The 23,937-nt window shown below is 39.6% G+C and overlaps 1 protein-coding gene across 4 annotated transcripts in view; it reads right to left on the reverse strand.

The window, feature by feature from the left end:
• Window positions 1–21,868, reverse strand: part of SETBP1 (SET binding protein 1) — a 488,090-nt gene extending 466,222 nt beyond the window's left edge. Inside the window, exons 1-2 of one of the 4 annotated variants that reach the window (XM_074208185.1) lie at window positions 21,604–21,868; window positions 1,041–1,696 (exon numbers count right to left, since the gene is read on the reverse strand). In XM_074208185.1, coding sequence (XP_074064286.1) covers window positions 1,041–1,526 — 486 coding nt within the window. In that variant the 5' untranslated portion in view covers window positions 1,527–1,696; window positions 21,604–21,868. The other 3 variants (XM_074208188.1, XM_074208186.1, XM_074208187.1) reach the window with 3 other exon arrangements.
• Between the last annotated feature and the right edge of the window lie 2,069 nt (window positions 21,869–23,937).

Raw genomic sequence — 23,937 nt, forward strand, 5'->3', positions numbered from 1 at the left:
AAGCCTGGAATGGATGGCAATAGAATTATTTGTTATGTGAAATGGCTTTCTGGGAAAAGAGAGAAGAAAGACATTGAGAATAACATAAGTGGTATAAAAACAAAAGATAGTAACTTAACATGTATTTACAAAAAAAAAAAGAAATGGAAGTTAATCATGGCTCAGATGAGTATGCCATAATAATGGAAAGTCAAACTATTGTTAAATAACAGATATACTTGCAACTCCTACAAACCCATGCTCAGCATAAAGAAACCTCTAATAAGTGGAATATACCAAGCCTTCCTTCAAGTACTGACCTTTAAGGGAAAGATCAGTGCATACCAAGAATCTAGTTTAAAAACTCAACTTCAAGTTATATCCTGGAGCGAGGACATTAGAACAGTCAATAGACTACTGAACCTTCTCATTATATCCAATATCATCCAGAAAAATCATCACTTTGGTGTTCAAAAGGACCTATTTAAGACTCTGAAAGATCACCTATCCAAAATATAATTTTATTCAACAAAATAAACTTAGGAAAGGAACTATTGAATAGTCATAATGTTATAGACAGTTGCTTGGAAAATCTTAGGAGTGATTCTTGGTAATAAAGATCAAAACCAACTCATTTAACCAGAAAATTCACTTCATCAGAACTCCTTGTCAACCTCAATGTTGAATGGAATGTTCTGGTGAATGGAAATGCCACAGTTTCTTTGTCTACATTATGACCATTCTATCAGAAGAAGACCTTTCCAATTTCAGTTGTAGTCAGAGGCATTATTACATGGGACTAATAGAGTCATCAGAGGCTTTACAATTGGTTGGTTAAAACTCTGATAACAAACCTTCTTATATCAGGGAGACAGTGCTATTGGATTTTTTTTGTCCTTCATAGAGAAAAGTGGGCGAGAGGCACATAGAAAGTTAAACTAAGTAAGAAATCAGTTCTTTTCCTTTGGAACCTTGCTAAAAGTCTTAACTCTACAATGACTCTGAGATTTACATTTGAAGAAGCCTAAGCAATGTCTGCAAAAGACACAAATTGATCTTACCTTTTTTTTTGAGTGGCTTCGCTCCTCATCCTTGGCAGCTTTGCTATTTTTCCCAGCACGTGAAAGCTTCTGGTCCCCAGATTGCTTGATGGTGATCTTAATCTCAGGTGGGCAAATATAGTTCTCCAGATTTTTGGGTGGCTTCTTAGCCCTCTTAGTGGTCTGGATCTTCAGTTTCAGGCTCCCCTCTGTGAAGTTAGCCTCCTTGATAGAAAACTCCTGCTCTTCCAGGCCATCTCCTGCCACCCACTTCTCACTGTCAGCATTAGAGTTGGAATCCACATCCCTGCCAGAGCACAGCTCATCCTCCTCCTCTGGCTCCATTCGCTCTCCCCCTACTGGGATACCTTTCCCAGATGCTGGCGTAGGGAGCAAAGATTCCCCTGCACAGCCTGGAGTGCCTGAGTTCTTGGCTGAAGTGACAGATAGGAACTCGTTCTCACCCCCCCTTTGGCGGGAGCTGCTTAAAATCTCCCTGGACTCCATGACAATCCAACCCCAGAGGAGTTCTCAGGAGGGGGGAGGGGAAGGGGAGGGGGGAGGGGAACTGAAGAGAGAAAACACCCCAAGTTCCAGGAGAGAACTGTCCAGATACTGTGTTCAGAGTCCCAGGGGTCCAGACACGTCGAGATGTTCAGAAGTGAGCAGATCTACAACTGAGAAATAGAGAGAAAAGTCAGCAGTGAAAGCAAGTTAAACTAAGACCTCTCTATAGAATAATCAGGCTACCCCATCCCACCTAACCAAGGTCTTAGAAAACAGATTTAGGAAAACCATACTGGATTCTCCACAACCCCAGAGAAAAGAAAAGAGCAGTGAAGGAGAGGAAATTCGGATTTGTTCCTGATTCCTGACTGCCAGGAGATAAGAATTGAAAGGTGCAAGGAGGTGATACTCCATGTTGGAGGATTCCTTTATTCACATTGAATCTGGCATTGCCACAGCTAAATCCTGAACCTCAAAAGGAGAGAAGTTTGATAGTCAGGTTTAAGAAGGTTAATATAAGTGTTTATTTTGTTCAGGTGTTCCACTACTATCCCCTGACCTTCAGTAAATTGTGCACAGACTGGTTAACTTAGCTCTACCTTGAGGCCTCCCCTTCTCAAAAGCTATTCCATTTGGAAGAAGAACATTTTAACTGACCTTTCCCCCTTACTCCTTGAAAGCAATGTGAAGTTTAGATTTCAGGCTGGTAAAGGAAGAGAAAAAGAATCCAGCATGAAACTGTTGACCTTTTACTGGGGGACTGATTTTTTTAAATACTGGAAAACATTTAAAATATTCTATTTTTAAAAGGGAAAGTATCTATTTGTTGCAGTATTTTGACACAAATTTGTTTAACTCTCTCCTTATTCCCTAAATAAAATCCTCCTACACATAAACAGCCCACAGAGCTACGGATAGCTATACCCAGCATTTCTACTCTCTCACTTGTTCCTGATAGACATTTGGGTATCATCCAGACCATTAATTGTTCATATAAATCATACATGCGCCTAGTCCAGTGTCTGGGCTTTCCCTTTCTTCCCCACCCATAATTCTAAAGATTCACCCCCCCCCAACAAAATAAAATCTGCACTTGGCATAAATTTTAGAGAACCCCAAGGCTAAAAGAGCTCTCAAGAGGTCATTTGGTTAATTCACCCCCCCCCCCCAGAGTCTGACCATACTTAAACATCTTACCAGAGGCAAAGGTTGATTAGGCTTTAAATTTGTCTTAAAGACTTGATTGGCAAAGAGTTCACTTTTAGGGAAATGCCAAAAAAGCATTCAATCGCTGGAATTCAGAGAAAAGATTTTCTGTTTATCCCCCTCATTGGAATCAAGTGACTCTTAACAGACACCTTGGTTAGGGGGTTTTGGGGGATGTCAGACAGGAAAGTTTCCTTGACTTCAGCATTGCCCAAATTCCCCAAGGACACTGACATACTTTCTGGTTCCTAGAAATATCTTAGTTTGGTTTTTAAAAAAAAAGCATTATCTTTATACCTATCACCACTAAGAATATAAATAGAACTATCTATAATAGGCTGCTGCCCTGAGGGGGTGGGGGGAATACCTGATTACTAAAATAATTCAAGTTAAAACATAAAAGAATCTCTCAGCAGTGAAGTGTGTAGAGGAAGAGTGTCAAACTCAAAGGTCAAGAAATCATACATAAGGATCTCCCCTGGCCATATAATGACTTAGAAAACCACATAGTAATGTTATTTATGATCCATTTTATTTTTATAGGGTATTTTTGGCAAGGCAATCAGATTAAGTGACTTGCCCAAGGTCACACAGATGGGTAATTATTAAGTGTTTGAGGTCACATTTAAACTCGGGTCCTCCCAACTCCAAGGTCGGTGCTCTATCCACTGCACCACCTAGCTGCCCCAATTGTTATGTATTTTGTTAAATATTTCCCAGTTACATTATAATCTGATTCTGCCCCATTCTAGTGTTGTGGATTGCATAGCACCTCAGGTGTAGAGGATTTTTCCCTTCATTGCAAAGCTGAACTAGATGATAGCTCAGGTCTCTTCCAATTCTTGGATGATATGATTCAGTCACTTCCAGAATTACATAGATCCTGAGTTGCTCATTTGTCCATTTTTCTCTGCTGAGGATTTTATCAAAAACATAAAGAACAAAAAACAAAATTTGGCAATAAATTTCAGAACTTTTCCTATCTTGTGTAATGACCCCAGGGACAGTATTATCTGAAAGCTGCAATTTCTCATTTGTAGAGTTTTCCAATGCTTCTTCTATAGTCCAGTATCAATCTTAAAGCTGAATCTAAATTGCTGGAGCTTCCTATAATATCATACTTGGTGACAATGTATAAGAGGATGTTATGAATAATTCTTAGAAACTAAAATGGTTTAGAGTTCAGGGTATTATGTATCACATTATACTATGCAGGAGCATATTCAAAAGAACAGCAATTGGAAGACCCACAATGAATGAATTGGTTGGAATGGTCTGGGCAAGATGATAGAAACATTGCAGAAGTATTCTTCACTTTAAATAGGGGATTGAGTTACAATGCCTTGAATCAAGGTGATGCCATCATAATCTGAAGTGTTTATTTATGTATAAATTACAGACAGCCTTGGTACAGGATAGAGAGCTAGAGTAAGAGTCGGAAAGACCTGGATTCAAGTCTCACCTCTGACACACACACACACACACACACACACACACACACACACACACACACACAGGCTGCAGGATCCTGGAGGAGTCATTTAAAGTTTTGACAACCCAGGCAACTCCCTAAAACTATAAGTTGCAGAAGCAGATGCAGACCTACATCACTGGCAGTAGAGAGAGTTTTTAATTTGGGACTTTCCTTTAAAAATTAAATCACAGTCCAGTTAAAAAACTAGATTAAAAAAAGGGCTAGTAGCATTGAGGACTTAGGGTCAAGTTCTGCCTTTGACACAAAACAAATTGTGTAACTATGGGCAAGCCACAAACTCTCACGAGTCCCAGACAAGAAATTTTAAGACTATAAGTTCCTGGCAAGGAATTCCCCACACCACTAAAATCAAAAATCTATACCAACTAGAATGAACAACACAAAATTCACAGCTCACTAACTGACCATGCACAATGTAATGCACAAAACATTTCAGTGTCTGCACTGTCCCATAAGTTCATTGCCAACTTTTAGCTCAAACTCATGCAGACTCTTTCTCCTGGCTACATCCTGCTCATCCTTTAAGAAAAATTCCACTCCTGTCCCTCCCACTCTTGAAGAAAACATACATTTTAACAGCTGATTACTACTAGTCATTCAGTGCTTTTTCCACTGTTTCAAGAACATTGATCTTGGTTTCCCATCTGGTTTCCAGGAAATTCCTTTACAGTCAGGAAACATGTCCTCTACCTATGCTTGCATTCCTACAGTACTCACCCTCAGTACACAGCTAGGTTCTTGAAGTACCCCCCACACTGTTAATCTAACTCTTGCCAATTATTGAGAAGCTTCAATCCAATATACAGTGGCCACAAAGCAATAGTCTGGGCTTCCTCTGCTTAGATTGCCTTATGCTTCATTCCCTTGAACACACACACACACACACACACACAGAAACAAATATACATAGCCCCAGCAGCCCCAGCACCAGCTGGATGGGGAAAAAAAGAAAGAAAAAAGAAAGAATCCCCAAACAAAGAAATTTAACCTGTCTGTTCACTTCAGTAGTGCATAGGACTCCTATACCTCCTCTAACTGCAATGACTTAGCCAATGTCCTATCAAGGAATGGGAAAGAGTTGCCAAGTCCAGATGTGATGATACAAGACCCTATGAACGAACACATCCACATATGCATAGACAAACACACATATAATGTGCAGGAATATCAACACAAGGTGAAAATATTTTTCCTTGTCATATTCCAATAGTCCGCTATTACTTCTAGGAGAGAGAACACAATGAATACACTGTGTTTTTCTCTTGTCTAGATTTAAAGAAAGGTTAACCCTTTCTAGGGTAATAGGCCAGTGAACCCTGGAAGTTTGGGGTGATGATTTCTTAGGGCATCCTCTCAGAATAACTGAATGGTAAACTCAAATAGGAGTAGGAAGAAAGCAAGAGGCTTTACAGGATTCAGAGTTGGAAGGGAGCTTTGAAATCATCTAGTTCAACCCCTTTATAAGATCTGAAAATAGAGATTCGGAGAAGTTGTTCATACATTGAGTAACAAAGATTCAAAATGTAGATCCTATGAACTCTGGCATTCTTTCCAAGACTACTCCATATGTGATTTCACTAACTGGAGATGAGGGATGGATGAGGTTTTTATTTGTGTGTGTGTGTGTGTATGTGTGTATGAATTATCAAAATGAATTACCAAAATGAATTGCCAAAGCACAGCACCACCTGAAAGGATGAAAGAATTTGGAAGACAGTGGTTCCAAAATATCATGCAAACTGCAGCTAACATTTATATAGCATTTTGGGATTTCTAAAGCACTTTCTATATCCATTGGCTCATAGGATTATTGCAACAAAGTTGTGCAGCATATGTTACTATTATCCCCATTTATCAGATGACGAATTGGAGGCTAAGAAAATAGTGACTTATTAGTCTTACCAGAGTGCACAGCTAATATGTAAGGCAAGATTCAAAGCTAAGTTCAGAGATTTATCCACTAGACCACACAACCTCTAAAGGCTTTCCAAAACAAACATCTCAGTAGTCCAGAGTGCCTAATCCTTTTCTTCATATCTACACATATCCATGCTGGATTCCTTTCCATTACTAAAACTACAACCTTACCTAAGGTCTCCTTATTTTATGCCTTAATTAGAAAAAAGATGACATCACAGCAAAATCGAAAACTACAGTCAAAAGACCTAGATTCAGTCTACCATTTCCCTGGCTAAGTCACCTGCATTCTTGAAACTCCATGGTCTCTATAAAATGGGGATAGGAACACTTCCAGTATAGGATTCCTAGCCTGCCCTCATGTGAAAGTCAAAGGAAGCATTTTAAAAACCAGAAAATCATATATAAATACATTATTACTACCACAGCTGCGTCTTAGGATTATAAGATCATAGCTTTTAATACAGTGAAAAGAAATTCAGTCAGAGGATCTGGGTTCAAGTCTGCCTGAGTCACATAAGGATGCTGCAGTGTCCTCAAGGATTGAACTATATGACCTCTGAGGTTCAAGCTAGTGAGGACAGGGAGAATCCAGAATCTCAGTTAAGTGATTTTTCCAAGGAAAACACACCTTCCAAGGGTATGAGACAGAATTGAATTTTTCCTCACTCTAGATCTAGTACTTTAATCAACTATACCAAATCACCCAGAATAAAAACATCAGATTTAACTTCCCAAAATACTGTCTTCATCATGTCACACTCTTCCAAATCCTTTGATGATGAAAATACTGTTTCCAATTCCATCAAACCAAAAATATATATGACTGGATTTATCAAGGCATCATCCTTTCCTGGTTCTACTGTTTTGTTAAAACTTGATTTTTCCCTATTGTGTATTATGTGTCTTCTTTTGTATTCTGACTAGTTTTCTTACTGTCCTATGAATAAACCATTCTTATTTCTGCATCTAAAAGGCAGAATAACCTATAGACTGCTAGCTTTGGGTCCAACAAAACCTTGTTTGAGTCCTGCTTCTGATACTTAATTGGCTTTGTGACTATGAACAAGTTCCAAACAACTCTACAATTCTGAGTTACAATTTCGAACTGATGATCTGAATATGTGGAAGGAGTTTCCATACCAGGAATTCTCTAGATCAATGAAATGGTCCCCTCCAACGCTAACTTATCCTGGAGAAATCACAGTACCCCAACCATGACATTTTCCACTCTTTCAACTACATTATTCATGTAAAGTGGCATTTTCAGTCAGTTTTCCATCAACTATTGCAATTATTACTCTATCCCTTGGACCTAATTCAAGTCTCACTTTGCCTCCTTGAATTTTGATGCTCTAAATGGTTTTGACTCTATGACTTTGTAATAGCTATCTCCCAGACTTGCAATGCTTTCTTCTGTACCTCTGCTTCTGACTTTCCCTGGCTTCTCTCAAGATTCAGGTCCAATCCTACCTTCTGACAGAGGCCTTCGAGAAAAGGTGCTGGATTTTGCCTTTTTAGTATACCCTGTACTTTACAATGAGACTGGGTATGTAATGAGTGCTTGTTGACTAAATAACTATCTGAAAGAGTACAGAAGTCAGCAGCCTTGGTAATAGTACTACTTTGTTCTTTGCAACTCTCTGACTTTGGGCAAACCATTTAATTCCTCTATATTTTCATTTCTCTATGCCAGAGATTTTTAAGCATTTTTGTGTCAGGGACCTCTCTGGCAATTTTATAAAGCCCATGAAGTCCTTCTCAGAATAATATATTTCAAGATATAATATATGTATATGTGTATTATATATAATTCCAAAAAAACTCATTATATTGAAATACCATTCTCCAAATATTTTAAAAACAAATCCAATGACTCTAGGTTAACAACCCCAGTTCTATCAAGAAAATGAAGGTTTTTAAACTAGGAAATCTAGGTCTAACAGACTCCAAGTTCCTTGAAGGCAGAAACTTGTTCACTTCTATACTCAACCCTCTTAGCATAATGCCTTATATACAGTAAAAACTTACAGTGGCAACTGAATTGAACTGAACCAAAACCCTTTTAGTTCCGAGAATCTATGAATCAATCTTGCCCTTGATAGAATTACATCCTTCCCTTGATAAATTGTAAAGAATACTTATTATATATAATTTTAATTCATTTTTAATATTCTTAGTCCTTATTAGTCTATTATATCTTCTAACTTCTCCCCTTGAAACCAACTACTAATTAACCTTCACTGAAGGAGAAAGAACTGAGAGAGTAGAAAGAACACAGAGTTGGTAGATAGGATAACAAGGTTAGTTCTCATTCTGCTTCTAACTAACTGTGACTCTTGTCCAGTTATTCAGGACCTTAGCATTTAGAGATAGAAAGGACAATAGTAGCTAAGTCTCAGTTTCCTCAGTTAACATAAGAAAATTAGAATAGATGATCAACAAGATCCCTTTCCACCTTAAAAATGTACTATTTTACGTCATCTAGATTATACTCTGCATCATTCCCAGAATTGAGCACATTGTAGGTATTCAATGAATACTGCTTAAATGATTAACTGCCCCAACTCAATTGACAGGCTAGTCAGTCAATTAATAAGTATTCATTAAGTGCCTAGTATGTGCTAAGCTAGCTATTAAACTAAGCATGGGAGATTAAAAAAAGCACTGTCTAAGGAGCAACATGCAAAAAATATGTACAACCAAGATATATACTGGATAAACTGGAGATAATAGAGAGATAAAACATGCAGAATGAGCAAATATTCAATAATATTTTAACAAAAACTAGGAACCTTGTGACTCAATATTTTAACTTTTATTATTAACCCAGCTGAAGACCCTTATTATACATTATTCCCTTTCTTATACTCTCTGCTCCAGTCACACTAACTTTCTTGATATCTTTCATACTCAACCATCTTTATTTTCTATCTCTGTCTTTGTACTCAGCTCAAACAACACCTTCTAGAATAGATGAAGCCTTTCCTAATCATGCTGCTGCTAATGCTCTCTCACTAAAAAAATAAACACACAAACAAAACAAAAACCCACACACATCATCCTTTCTTATGTTAGTGTGTCACATACAACACACACACACACACACACACACACACAAATATATTCAAAAGAAGAATTCCAATTCTTGTATTTCCACAATCTAACATCTTGATTACACACAGAAGGTATCTGTTGACTGTCATCAGGGACTCTGAAAATCCAGTGTACTACTTTAAAAGAAACAGAATGGAAGTAATGGGCCAAGAGAGCTTCTCTGTTGGTTCCATCAGTGACCCATGTCTCAGAGTCAGCAAAGCTAACAACACCTACTATAAGGAATGGGTACTGAGTATTAAGGTCCTAGACCTTAACTTTGACAATACATGCTTTGCCTTTTTACATCTTTATATCCTGCTTCACCAATTAGCATATAAGTGTCTTTTTTTCATTGCCTCAGATAGAAATATTCCACAAGTAGAGAAAATGCTCAGTATTTATCTGTTGTTTATCTGATGTCTTAAGATTTATTTTAGCTCTAAGATTTGATTCTAAGATTCACTTTAAAATCAGGATGAATCTTTTCTCATAACATTTCAGATCACAAGAGATGGTGGCTGGAAGGAAATGAAGCCTGGTCAGTGTTCTCATGTCTACAGAGTCTTATACCTAGGGCTGATGGAAACCATATGACTGACCACACACTCAGCAGAACCCTATTTCCTAAGTCATCTTCTATCTAGCAGCCTAATAGCTGAGAATGGAAAGGGGGACCCCTCATGTCCCTAAGGACATAAATGACTGATATGGCATGATTTTTTTTTCAAAGGAACCTTTCCATGCTCATAGAGAATCCTCAATTTCAAGAAAAATAGTTTTCTGAAAAGAGACTCATAGGTATCATCAATTGCTGGAATGAACCTCATATTCAGAATTACATAAGTCACCATTTTCTTCTAATATGGGGATATAGAACACCAACATTAAAATTTGACTTCTGACACTAGGACCTGGGTAACTCCCAACTTTTCAGCTTCAGTTTCCTATGGAACAATGAAAAAATTGCTGCATTTGAAGTAAAAAGATTTGACTTCAAATACTACCTTTACAACATTTATTAGCTCTTAGACCCTGGCTAAAACAGTTAATCATTCTAGGTCTCAGTTTTCTCATCTGTATATTGAGGGAATTGGAACCAGAAAAGCTATAAGATCACTTCTAAAAAGCTATGAGCTAAAATGGAGATACCATTAAGATCTATTTCAGAAAATGTCAATCAAATGATAGGATGCATGTTTTGCAAAGTCTTATAGCACTAAATAAATGGGAGATGATAATATTCCTATAAGATCAGTCTCATTATCTGCTTAAAATACTATTCTCATTCTTGTACCTTTGCTTATACTATTAAGATGCCTACTTCCCTTTCTCCTAACCAAATTTCTTTATGCCCCACCTCTCCACAAAAGTTACTTTGATCCCCAGTGCCCCAACCCCAGTGATCTCCATCCTCTCTGACCTCCTACTGCACTTAGAGTCTGGAAAATGTCACTCAACACTTAACATTCTGTCTCATATTGTTTTCTAATTCTCCTATGTTAAATTAGGCTCCCCAAGGGGATTTTAACTTTCCTGACTATAGGACAATGACTTGTATCTTCACAAAATTATACAGGACCTGGCTCATAATAGACACTCAATAACTTTTCTGATTAATTAATTAATTAATCAATAAATTAATTAATAACTACATCAGAAACACTGAATAGTCAGAGTGGTGCTAAAAAGTTTGGCCCTCCTCTACATAATAACGGAAGGAAATGGGAGCAAGGCAGGCACAAGGGATTTTCCCAACAAGTTAATAAATAGTAAGCCTGGGCCAACATTCTCCTTATGAAAGAAGACTAGAAACTCCTTGCTATTAATATATTCCTTGAATCAAGTACCTAAATCTCAGTGAATACCAGAAGACTTGAGAGATCAGGTTTGTATTATATTGTCTTCTCACTTCCTTCTATAGATGAGACACTGATCCTGGAAAAAGTATAAGAGCATCTCTTGAAGACCTACCCCGTAGGTTTTTGGGAGAAAGACTATGTCCCTTCAAATACATGTGTGTGCATACATGCATGCATTCACACATACAAACTGACTACATCCTTATTCATACCAGAAACAGTATGGTATATGCAGAAGTTTTCTGATTCCAAGACCACCACACTATACCATATTGACTTATCCAAAATGATTCCTGAAGGACAGCTAGATGCCACAGTGGGTGGAGTCTTGTCCCTGGAGACAGGAGGACTTGAGTTCAAATTCAACCTCAAATACTCTTGAATTGCCTAGCTCTGTGACCTTGGACAAGTCACTTTACCCCATTGCCTTGCAAAAAATCAAAAAAATAAAAACAATCAAAATGATTCCTGATTCCAGATCATATTCAGTTCTCAACTGGGTCAGAATAGGTCATATTTCATTGTAGTGGCCCAGAATAATCCATCTAGGCTCTTCCTATTCTAATGCTTCTGATTCTAATGCAAGATGAGTAATTTCCCAATAAGATGCAGGGAGGTGCTTGTTGCTATTGTTATATCATTTCAGTCATATTTAACTCTTCATGCTCTTACTTTGAGATTGTTTTGGCAAAGATACTGGAGTGGTTTGCCATTCCCTTCCACAGCTCATTTGACAGATTAGAAAAATAGAAGTAAACAGGGTCAAGGGATTGGCCCAGGATCACACAGCTAGTGAATGAGATCAAATTTGAATTCAGGTGTTCCTGACTCTAAGTCCATTATTCTATCCACTGTATCACCTAACTGTTCCATGTTGAAAGAAGGGACAAGAAAATATTCCTTTTTTTAAACAATGTATATATATATATATATATATATATATATATTTACTTCAGGAAATTCCAATGTCCAATGTCAATATTTTGTGAAAAGTCAAATGGCTTGGGCTATTGTCACAGACTCAAAGACTATAGAGAACAGTAACATATAGGGAGCACAATCTCAAAACCTGCATTTTTAAAGCCACTCACATTTCTATAACATCTCTTCCTTGTGACCACCCTTCAAATAATAGGAAAAGTATAATTATACTTTTTTCACATGTGAGTAGGGTACCCTGCACATGGTCAAACAGTAAAGAACATGTCAAAGTGGTGAGTAAAATCCAGGTCTTCTGATTCCCAGATCTAATTCACTTTCCTATCAGCTCTACCTGTAATGTATCTTCTTTCCATCTCTCCCTAAATCCTAACATGACCATGGAGCCTTCCCTGACCACTCCAGACTTTCCCTGAACTTCCATAATCTCTTCTATAGTTGGAATGGACCACATAGTCTAAAGTATACAAACCTTTTATTACCTACTATTCAGTGCTATTCTTTAACTGTTTCTTGTGGTTAGTCTTATATCTCCAACGATATTGTAACCTTCTTAATAAAGCTTTATATTCTTTCTTTACCTATCTCACAGCACCAAGCACATTGCTGAACAAACATTACTGTGACTGGTACTCAATAGCTCTGTAGAAACTACGTTGTCAGATATGATAGCTCATGCCTCTTAAGCCCTAATACTGGGGAGGTTAAGGATGGTTGATTTCTTGAGCTTGGGAATTCTAAGTTGAAGTACAGCTAAAGTAGATCTGGGGTCCAAATTAAGGCCAGAATCAATAAAGTGAGCTCTAGGAGAGTAGATGCCCACACATTACCTAAGAAGGAGCAAAAAGACCCTGATCAGAAATAGAGCTGATCAGAGCTCCTGTGGAGATAAGTAATGGGACTAAGTCCAGGATTTGCCCCTATACTTCCAGTTCTGTTGAGGAAGGAAGGAAGGGAGGGAGGGAGGGAAGGAAGGAAAAATCACAAATGCAAAACCCTTATATCTCATTACCTTTATGATTTTTGATTAATGATCATTTTTTTTGCATTTCAATGGTCTCAAAACAGAAATAATAAATCACTCAAAAGATACTGTTACTAATGATCCTATTGTCTTGCTTCCAACTTTTAATTACTCCACATTACTAAAAACCTAAGAGTTTTAGATAGAAATTCTTATACTCCCATGAAGGACAGATAGGTTCATCCAATTCAATCCAAATCAATCTGGCCTATGCCCAGATAGGTTCATCCAATTCAATCCAAATCAATCAGGCCTATGCCCATTCCCCACAGAGCTCCATTCCCCTCATACACACCCTTGGCAAGCACAATGAATAAATCCAAGTCTTCATATTAGTTAAATTTAACTAAAGGTATTATTTTATTTTCCCTCTCCCACCTTCCCATCTCTTCCACCCCAAGTCTTTAATAATATTAATTTATGTTTGTATAATGCTTCACAGTTACTTCCCAATACATTTGATAATTTAAACTTTACTATAATAATTTGAGCTTGACTAAGGCAGTTATTATAATCCCCATTTCAGAGCTTAAAAAAAAACCAAAAACTGAGGCCCAGGGAGATTAGATAACTAACCTGTTAAAGATCATAGACCTACAGAAGAAACATTTTAGATGACAAATCCCGATTTGGAAACTGGACCATAATACTTTGTGACAGCTCCCACAATGGTACAGTACCAACAAATGACAAGAATTCATTTGAAAATACTAGATAATTTCTAAGGTTCCTTTTAGTTCCAATATAGGATTATAAATTATAAAAATGATAATAAGCATTTATAAAGTATTTTAAGTCCTGCAAAACACTTTACAAATATTATCTCATGTTATCCTTATAACAACACTAGGAACCAAGTACATTATTCTCTCTATTTTCAGATAAAGAAACTGTATCACAGAGATATAAAGTGATTTTCCCAGGATCATATAGTAAATTGTTGAGGCTGGATTTGAACTTAAGACTTTGCTACTACAATTGAAGTACTCTATTCACTGTACCATTTCACTCCCTAATAATTTTTTTAAATTTAATTCCAAAACCCCAGGTTTTCTGATTCCAAGTTCCAAGTTCTTTCCATTACCCATCACATACTCAAAACTTATTAATGATATGTAGGAGAATCCTTCTGTTTCTGAAGTATGTTATGATTTCTCAACTTTTAAGAGGCCTCAAATCCTCTCTCTGTACTGGAGAAGCCATCAGCTGCTCTATTCCCTCTAAGGGCCCACATTTACTGGATACAAACTATGCAAGTAAACCCTGGACAAGAAACTATGGCAGCAAAGAGTAAACTAAAAAAAAAAATGACTCAATTCCTGGTTTTAAGATATTTAAAAATCAATTATTGAAATCAATTACTTTCTCATAGGTTTGAAAAATAATTTCATAGAGTTAGAACTGGAGAAATTTTAGGATGAAAGTGGAATACAGACAGATATGAGAAGTTAACTATTGGAGGTTAAGTCATCAGGTTTGTTTGTTTTTTTAACAGTCCAGATCTATTGCTAGCTCACTAAAACAACTATAGATATGGACTGAGTTAAATGCTTGTTGACTAGAATATAAAGGATTTGCATTTGTGATTTTTCCTTCCCTCCTTTCCTGCTTGCCTGCCTTCCTTCCTTCCTTCCTTCCTTCCTTCCTTCCTTCCTTCCTTCCTTCCTTCCCTGAACTGGAAGTATAGGGGCAACTCCTGGACTTAGTCCCACTACTGAGCTCTGATCAGCTCTATTTCTGATCAGGGTCTTTTTGCTCCTTCTTAGGTAATGTGTGGGCCTCTACTCTTCTAGGGATCACTTTATTGATTTTGGACTTAATTTGGACCCCAGATCTACTTTAGCTGTACTTCAACTTAGCAAAATGAGTTTGAAAGAATATTGTATTGAGCACTCTCATTTTTATAATCCCCTCATATATTAGACCTAAAAATTAAGAAATAGTAATTCACTTTTGAAATGGATATGCCATGGAATTTCTTAAAATATCACTTACCCAAATATGCTTAAAATATAACAGCACTGGGACAGATGTTCCGGAGTACACAAAAAATAAGACAAGACACTTCTCTCAAGAAGTTTAGAATCTAGTTAATGAAACAATATATATATATGAAAAGTTTAATAACTCAATAGTAGACAATAATGGAAGAAATGTCACAAAGTAGTCCATTTGTCAAATGAGTGATACTAGCAATAATTTCTATTAGACAATCTGGATTGAAAGCTATTCAACTTCAGTCAAGTCACTTATAGATTTAGAGCTGAGAGGACCTTAGAGGTCATCCAGTCCAACCCTCTTATTTTACACATGAGGAAATAGTCCCAGAGAGGTCAAGCAACTTGTAGAAGGTCACACAGTTCATTAGCAGCAAAGGTCCCTTCAAGTTCTAAGACCATGGTTCTATAATTCTAAAAGGAAAGATAGTGCAGACTAAAGTGATCAGGAAACAGTTCATGAAGATTGAAATTTTACTTAGATATGATGGATGAGTAAGATGTGGATAGGTGATGAAGGATGAGAGAATTCCAGTAGGAAATTATAGCAGAAAAAGCAAAGATTTTAGGGGTGATCATGGTATATTCAGGGAACGATAAGTAGATCAGTAGCAGAGAGGCTAGTATTGACTATAAAATTCAGCATTCCTGATCCCTGATTCAAGTGTGAGGGAACAAGAAATTTGTTACAAGCAAAAATCTAGAAGTATAGGCTAATCATGCTAACTTCTTCTTCCTTTCATACCTATTCAGACCTATAAAATATAGCTAAGGCAAGAAATTATTATCTCTGCCACTGAGCAGCCTATGGGGTTACTTCTGGGAGCTCTTATTCTCACTTACGCCATCATGGACACCTCTCTTTACTCCTTTTTCACCTCCTCTCCCACAAGTCAACACATTCATCAAATTGTTCTTGTACCTTAAGAGTTACAAGAACTACACAGATCAAATAAAGACCTTTAAAAGGTCTTTCCCTTTTCCACTTCTGTCCTGCCTCTGTCTTGGACTTGTCCAAAGATCTTCTGAGTATTTCTTGTTCCTTCCTTATGGATCTAAGAAGAGTAAGCTCTTAGCATCTGGGAGTCCATGTGGGATGTACGATGTGATGGAAAGAGATTTGACATCAGGGGTTCTCCTCTAGACCCTGACTAAGTTCTAGCAAATGAACTTCAGTGCTACATTGAGAAATTCCATTGATAGGCCTGTGCTTCTGTTTGCTCAGTCTGTCATATAATAATAGTGTTTGCCCCTATAAACAACCTGGGGCTCAAGTGTGATAAATTACAAGACTGAATTTTGGAGAACTATAAAGTGTCATTCAAATATAAGGGATTGTCACTGATATAAGAATATGTTAGGGCAGTGAGAATTATTTTTCCCCTCCAATTTGACAGAGCTCTGGAACTCTCATCTGTTCACCATCCCCTCATGGTTTCCAGCACTACAAGAATCAAGGCACCTTTAGTAACCTGGGGGTCAGCTCAACTCTGTTTGCTGTAATTATTCTACAAGGATCTGAGGGAGTTAATCTGTGCCTGCTGATCATAATCAGTCATCAGTTCCTGAGCAGAGAGGGGCCGCTTCCTCCAGCCAGAGAAACCCTTTGGACTTCAGGGCTGCTTATGTGGTTCATTAGACACCAGTATCATTCATTCTGGTCTAGGTCAGGAGTCACCCAAGTGCTGGTCTTCAAACCAAAGGCCAAAGCTTTTTATTTTTTTCTTTCCCCTTGTTTCAGTTCTGGGGAAGGGAAATTGCCTAAAGGAAAACACAAACAGCAGAGGAAAACCTTGTCCTGAACTACTGAACCCTATGGAGAAGGCCTGTTAAGAGTCAGTGATTTCTCCATGATCTTGTCATCCAAGGTCAGAACTGTCTCACAGTGTTACTTTTCCAGAGCTTGGAGGTGTTTAGATTCTAGTCTGAGACCCAAGGAAAAGAGAGAAGGAAAAAGGAAATGAAGACTCAGAGCCAAATCAACATCCTAGGGTTACATTTTTTTTTTCCTTTTGCATGTAGTCTGCTCAGGGGATGTCTGATGTTTTCTTTTCTAAGCATATAACCCTTTTGTTTAGGCCAATCTGAGTATTTGTGACCTCATGAGCACTCCTACGAATCAAAGGAGGTGCTTAGAAGCAGGACCACAAAGAAACCAAATAGCCATAAACAATATTTATATGATTAGAGTACCTTGCTCTAAAGGCTACAATATAATTTTTAGTTATTGCTAATGTTCATATTATTTCATATAATGAAGGTGTACTAATAGACCCATTCTATAGAGCAAACTGAGGTCCAGGGAAAATCAGAGACAGCTAATATCAACAAAAATTTAAAGGTTACTTTGAATCTGATCTGCATTTGTCTGATAAACTATAAATAGGAGTATAATTATTTAAAACCAAAGCAATTTCCTTTCTTCTGCCAGAATCTTCAACACTGTAGGTCTCTAAGCAAAACCAATACATCATTTCATCTTTTTTCCTTTGTAAGACAATACATTTCCTTAAAAACGCTAATGCGTTAATAATAATTTACCTCCTCCTTTTGGCAAGAACCAAAGCTGAAGAAACTTAAAATACCATCAGCAAAAAATCATTTATTTCCCATCCCTGAATTACGGGGGGGGGGAGGGGGGAGGTTTATTGGCTGGTTCCCTTCTCAATAGCTTTCTGGTTTCAATTAAAACTTCAAGTCTCCAAGGGAAAAATTGGCATTCTGGGAGGCTGAAGGAGAGCCAAGAGTCAGTGGCTCCACAGGAACCCAGAAAGGATGTCCCATCCCTCCAACTATTTCTCATCTTTCTCCTTTTGCTTACATGCTGGTAGCTTCTGAGTATAGATGAAAGGACACTCTTGACAGAACTCTCTTTTCCTTAACTGTAGCTTTAGTGCCAGGGAACTATCGATTGGGCCCCTAATGGAATTGAAAGCCAAGATAACAAGAGGAATTGAATAGGAAATCTGAAGGGAAGGGCATACCTATTTATTTCTTCTTCAGCAAAATTCTGTTTCCCTGTTGGTAATTTGCCTATCAAAGATTTATTTCTGTCCTAGATGTTCCCCTTCTTCCCCATATACCCCACCCCATTTCTAGACACTCAGTAAGTTAATAATGTATACTAATTATCCACTTTGTCCTAAGCACCAAGAACTAGGCACTATGAAGGGAAACAATTCCTATTCTACTGTAAGGGATGTGAGCTGAGTAGAATGTTGGGTCAATAATGGACCATTACTGATGTCTGCTGGGTAAAGTACAAGATGGGAACTCCCAGCACTTTTTAATGTATAAGTTCCTGTTGTTAACATACGAAGGATCAAATTACAACTCTTCATGCACCTAAATCATCTTAGAAATGGCATCAATGTACACATATGATATGAACTTATAGAAATATATACACACATATGTATATATCTATGTGTATATGTATACATGTGTATATATATATATATATATATATATATATATATATATATATATATATAGACACACTGTGTATGTATTTCCCCCAAGCCACCAACAGTCACCTTCCCAACAAAGTATACTACTACTCAGGCAAAATCAACCTTCAGGTTACCTCTTCTCCTGACCCCCACCTCCCAATCAACTTGCTTGTTCCAAAGACATCTACTTTCCCAGGTAAAAGAGAAATGCCATTTTCTCCTTTCTATGAATCCCTAATACATTTGTTCTCTACTTCCTCCTCCCTGATCTCAGTTCAGGTTACATTGCTACTACCATCTTCCAAAGCCTAGGTTCAATAACAGCCCTACACTAAGAATCAAAAATGACTTCAGACAAGAGCCAGCACACTCTTTTGACCATAACTCTTCATCCTCTCTGGAAACTCTTTTAAAGTTTTAAGGGGGGGGCATTTCTTATATCTTGATATTCAATAGCCAGTCCAAAGAAAACACAGCACCTTCAGTCTAACACTAGTCTCTCTTCATCTGTTTCTCTGTTCTCTCTCTCTCTCTCTCTCTCTCTCTCTCTCTCTCTCTCTCTCTCTCTCTCATTCTTTCTCTCTCAAACATCCCAAGCTGACTGTACAAAAAAAAAAAAAAGATGTGTTTCATCTCTCTGGGAGTTTAAGGGTCAGAGAGATGGAGGGAAGGAAGAGAGGAGAAAGAAAGAAATTGGTCAGAAACTTATAAAAGCACTAGCTACCTTTCTAAAGTACCCAAGTCCCCTCCTCTTAGGCACACCCTTCATTCACCCTTTAGTTACCCTACTCCAATCTGATGCCAAACCTCTAACAACTCTAACATGAAAAGTGGACTCTAATCTCTCAGTCCAAATTGGAATAACTGGAATACCAGTTTCCATCAACCTTCTGTCATATCCTACACTTGTACATTTCAAAAGAAGAGAAGTGCCCCCTTAGATCAATTCTAACTGACAGAAAACCAGAGAAAAGGGAAGGGAAGGGAAGGGAAGGGAAGGGAAGGGAAGGGAAGGGAAGGGAAGGGAAGGGAAGGGAGAAGGGAAAGGAAGGGAAGGGAAGGAAGAAGGGAAGGGAAGGAAGAAGGGAAGGGAGAAGGGAAGGAAGAAGGGAAGGAAGAAGGGAAGGGAAGGGAAGGGAGAAGGGAAGGGAAGGGAAGGGAAGGAAGAAGGGAAGGGAGAAGGGAAGGGAAGGGGAAGGGAAGGGGGAAGGGAAGAGGGAAGGGAAAGGGGAAGGGAAGGGAGAAGGGAAGGGAAGGGGGAAGGGAAGGGAAGGAAGAAGGGAAGGGGGAAGGGAAGGGGGAAGGGGAGAGGGAAGGGAAGTGAAAGTTAAGCAAGGCAATAATTTTTGACATTTCCTGTAGACTCTATTTCCCCAGAACTTTAAGGGGGGGGGGGGAGGTAAGGGAGTTGGAGGTGGGGGGGGGGGCGAGGGCAGAGGATTACATTTCCACCTTGGAAGAAATTGTTCTTTTGGGGAGAGTTTCTCTAGGGATAAGAAGACACAAATTGCCCTTTTAGCATTAGATGTCAACCATGAGATTATCAGTAGAGTTTATTTGAAGCGGAAACGAATCGGAAATCTTTCTCTCAACTGCCTTTTTAGACAGATATCATGCACACTCGGAATCACACAGAGACACATGTAAAGAATAAACGCTACATCGGGGGGCAATAGGAAAAACCCCGGAGGCAATAGGTTAAGGTACCATAAGCAAGACAGATCTTCTACTACCAATCAAGCAAACTTTCAGATCTCCAATGAAAATATTTCCACTTCGGATCAGATTATGGAGTGGGGGGGAGGGGAATGAGGGAGGGTTGCAGTGGCTTGGTTTGATTTTCTTAGTGGATTTTTTTTTTGTTTTTTTGGAAGGCAAGATTTCAGCAGTAACTTCATTTAAAGAATCAGTATTACATGGAACAGAGATTTCTAAACAATCCTTGCCATCATAGATACAACCCCAAAACTATCATCACCATTATCATCATTCTTTAAAATAGCTGCATGATCAGTGCAATCAATTCATGCCTAAGCTTCTAAAAGGTTATTTTGGCCAAATAGTAAAGGCATCTATTTTTTTTTTAAATGGAAGGGAGGTTTCTCATGGTCAGTTGTTTCTGAAAATCACAGAGGGAGTAATTCTGCCATTAATTTCGGAGCATTCTCTCTTGCCCTCTATCTCTTTACAGACACAAACACAGAGTTTATTATAGCAAATTGCTGTTTTTAGGGAATGCCTGTCCTTTCAGTGTCAAAGGAAATGAAAAAAGGGAGAAACAAACGTAAATCCACTCAATGTGATTTGAAGAGAAAGACACTAATACACATACACAACCACACACCAACCTTAAGAGAACTGGACCATATCTTGACTGATTCTTCTTTCTATTAACGACATGTTAGATTCTGATACATTCCACGCCCCCCCTTAAAAAAAATTCAACTAGGTTACAATGTATCTTTCTAGATCCACTTAACCGGCAAGTTACAAAGGGGGCGGTGGGGAGAAAAAAAAACCCTACCTCCTTTCCCACCCCCTTCTGTACTCCCTCCCCCCTTCTTCTGAGTTCACCCCAACCCACACCAAACACGCCAGCCACCATCAGCAGGCAGCACGACCGAGGTTGGGTGGAAAAAAGGAAGGGGGGGGGGGTTGGAGAGAAACCAGATTATGCAAAACTCAAAAAAGCTCCCAACCCGCCAAGCCTGACCCTTCCACCGCCACCGAGACACTCCAATGGAGCCTAGCATTGCTCCCCACCCCCAAGATCCCGCAAGAATCGCGCCCCCCACCCTAACCCTCCCAGCCAAGACCAGCATCCTGCTGTCCACCGCCGCCCCTACTCTGGTGCAACCGCAACAACCCCCCAACCACCCACCCACCCTCCGGGCGACATTAACTTTTGCATGCTGGAAAATAAATAATAATAATCCTACTCCTCATTCACATCCTTTTCAGGCAAATTACTCCTCAGGCGATCCCCGGACCCCCGGGCGATGGTTTCAGGATTCCTCTCCTGCTCCGAGGGGTTAGCTTTTTTGTTTTGTTTTGTTTTTTGTTTTTCAAGGTCGATGGTATTTACTAACCCATATCCCAAAAGGCCGGCGCGTCGCGAGAGGGGGGCTGTCGCCTCGGCTCGATCCTCCTCCTTTCTGTCTCTCTGTCTCTCTCTTTCTCGGCTTTTAGATCCCGGTTTCAATCGCTCGCCCAAGCCCCCAAAGGTGCTGTTGCGGCAACTCCATCGCGATAACCATCTGTCAAACAGGGAGCCGCGGGCGGGCTACACACGCACGGGGGGCGCAGGAGGAGGGGGGCAGAAAGCGCATAGAGGCGGCGGCGGCGGCGGCGGCAGCGAGCGCGGAGCCCCCGGAGCCCCCGAGCCCCGCAGCCCAGCGCCGCGGCGGCTTCCCGACGCTGCCCAGCTCCGCTCGATAGATTTATAGAGAGAGATATCAAGGGGGAAAATGGCGTCTCCGGAGCTTGAGGAGTCCTGGAGTAATCAAATTCACACTCACACACACATACACAGACACACGCGCGCACACGAACACACACACACACTCAGTCACATACAAACATACCACACACACACAGCACAGCAGACTGAGCTAATTTTAGCAGAAGCCCATTAAAAAAATATTCCAGTCTCTCTGATCAATGCAAATTTTTTCCTTAATAGTAGAATTGATTTGATTTTTCTTTTTAAAAAATGCTCTTCCCCCTTTTTTTGGCTTGCAGAAGGCGGTGCACGGAGAACGAAAGAGGTTTTGCTGATCTCTGCAGTTTAATCTGCGCCGAAGCTTTTCTCTCCTCTGCTCTCTGCTTTTCTCTCCTCTCCCCTCCTCAGCTCTCTTTCTGTCTCTCTCTTCTCGCCGGCGATAGCTAGTGCTGCTGCTGCTGCCGCTGTTGCTCCATTGCTCACCGATCCACCTCCCCCCACCCCCACCTCCCCCTTAGCCTCTCTCTCTCTCTCTCTCTCTCTCTCTCTCTCTCTCTCTCTCTCTCTCTCTCTCTCTCTCTCTCTCCCCCCTTCCCTCCGATCCTCTGTGTGTGTGTTTGTGTGTCTGTGTGTGTGTGTGTGTGTGTGTGTGTGTGTGTCTGTGCGTGTGTGCCAGTCGCCCGCTCCTTTTCTTGCCTCTTAGCCTCTTCTAAGTCCTGGAGCTTTAGGGAAGGGGGGATGTGGGGTGGGGGAGAACGAGCCACAGGGTTGGAGGTGGGGGGGGGAGAGAATTGGAGAGGAGGCTACAGAAAAATCAAGCGTGCTGTTCCAAGCCCGGGTTTTGCTCTTGGAGTGAAACATTGGAGTGTACTACTTAGCAAACCGCTCCCCTTTAGCTTCCTTCCCTTTCATAGATGAGACTAAGTGGGGAGGAAAAATCCCCGGGTTTTTTTCTCCCCTTCCTAAATGATGAATTGGGGAGGGGGGTTGGAAGGAGTTGTTGTTCAAAGCGGGAGAGAAAGAACAGTTTGTTAAATCAGATCTGGAAGCTCTGTCTTCCTTTCGCATTCCCCTCGGTCCTCCCCCCTCGTCTCTCACCCTGCACCCCCCTGCATCCCCCCCCCCCCCCCCCCCCCCGCGCTTCTTCTGTGTCTGTTTTTCTCGGAGTCCTGCGGTAGTCAAAATGGGAATGATCAGGCCCAGGGACGGCTGTGCTGAGAGAGCTGGGTTACCGCGCTCAACACTGCCACTACCTGACGCAACAGAAGCACTGTTGGGAGGGGGGAGAGGAGAGAGCGAAAAGGGAGAGACAAAATGTGATAGGCTATAAAATTGGTTGCATTTTTTTTAAACTGGTAATTAAATTTCACTTTCAGGGGTTTATTTTAAAAATACATGGATGCATTCAGATGCTCATTTGCAATTTCTCATTATTTATGATCTCGATTAATTCCTTCTGTTGGTAGAGTTGGTGGAGGAAGGGAGGGGGTTAGAATATTGCAATATTAATTAGAAATGTATGTTCACGAGTAATTCTGTATTCAACAGCGGTGGAAATGAATAGCCTGAAATCTCTTCAGTTCATCCAAAATGTGGTGTCATTTTAAATATTTCTTTGAAATTTGCATTTGGGCTGCAAAAGTCCTTTTCTGGACAACCTCAAAAAGGACACATCCTTTAGTAGACACTTTTAGGTTTGGCATGACTTACCGACTTCTCTGGATGCTGATTAGGGGCAGGGCAAGAGAAAACAAAATGACCTCAGAGGTCCCTTTCTAGGGAACCTAATATCCCTAAGATATTTTTTACAGTATAATATACATTAAGGTAGCCCTTCTGTGAACTTATTTATATGAAAATTTAATTTATGAAGAACTTTATTTGTTGAGCATAGTTATATGATATGAAGAACTTAAGGCAGCCTCTGAGAGAAATGGGAAAGGGGATGTCATGGAAGTTTGGAGGAGAGAGGACACCTAAA

This window comes from Macrotis lagotis, chromosome X (genome assembly GCF_037893015.1).
Source record: "Macrotis lagotis isolate mMagLag1 chromosome X, bilby.v1.9.chrom.fasta, whole genome shotgun sequence".
Lineage (NCBI taxonomy): Eukaryota > Metazoa > Chordata > Mammalia > Peramelemorphia > Peramelidae > Macrotis > Macrotis lagotis.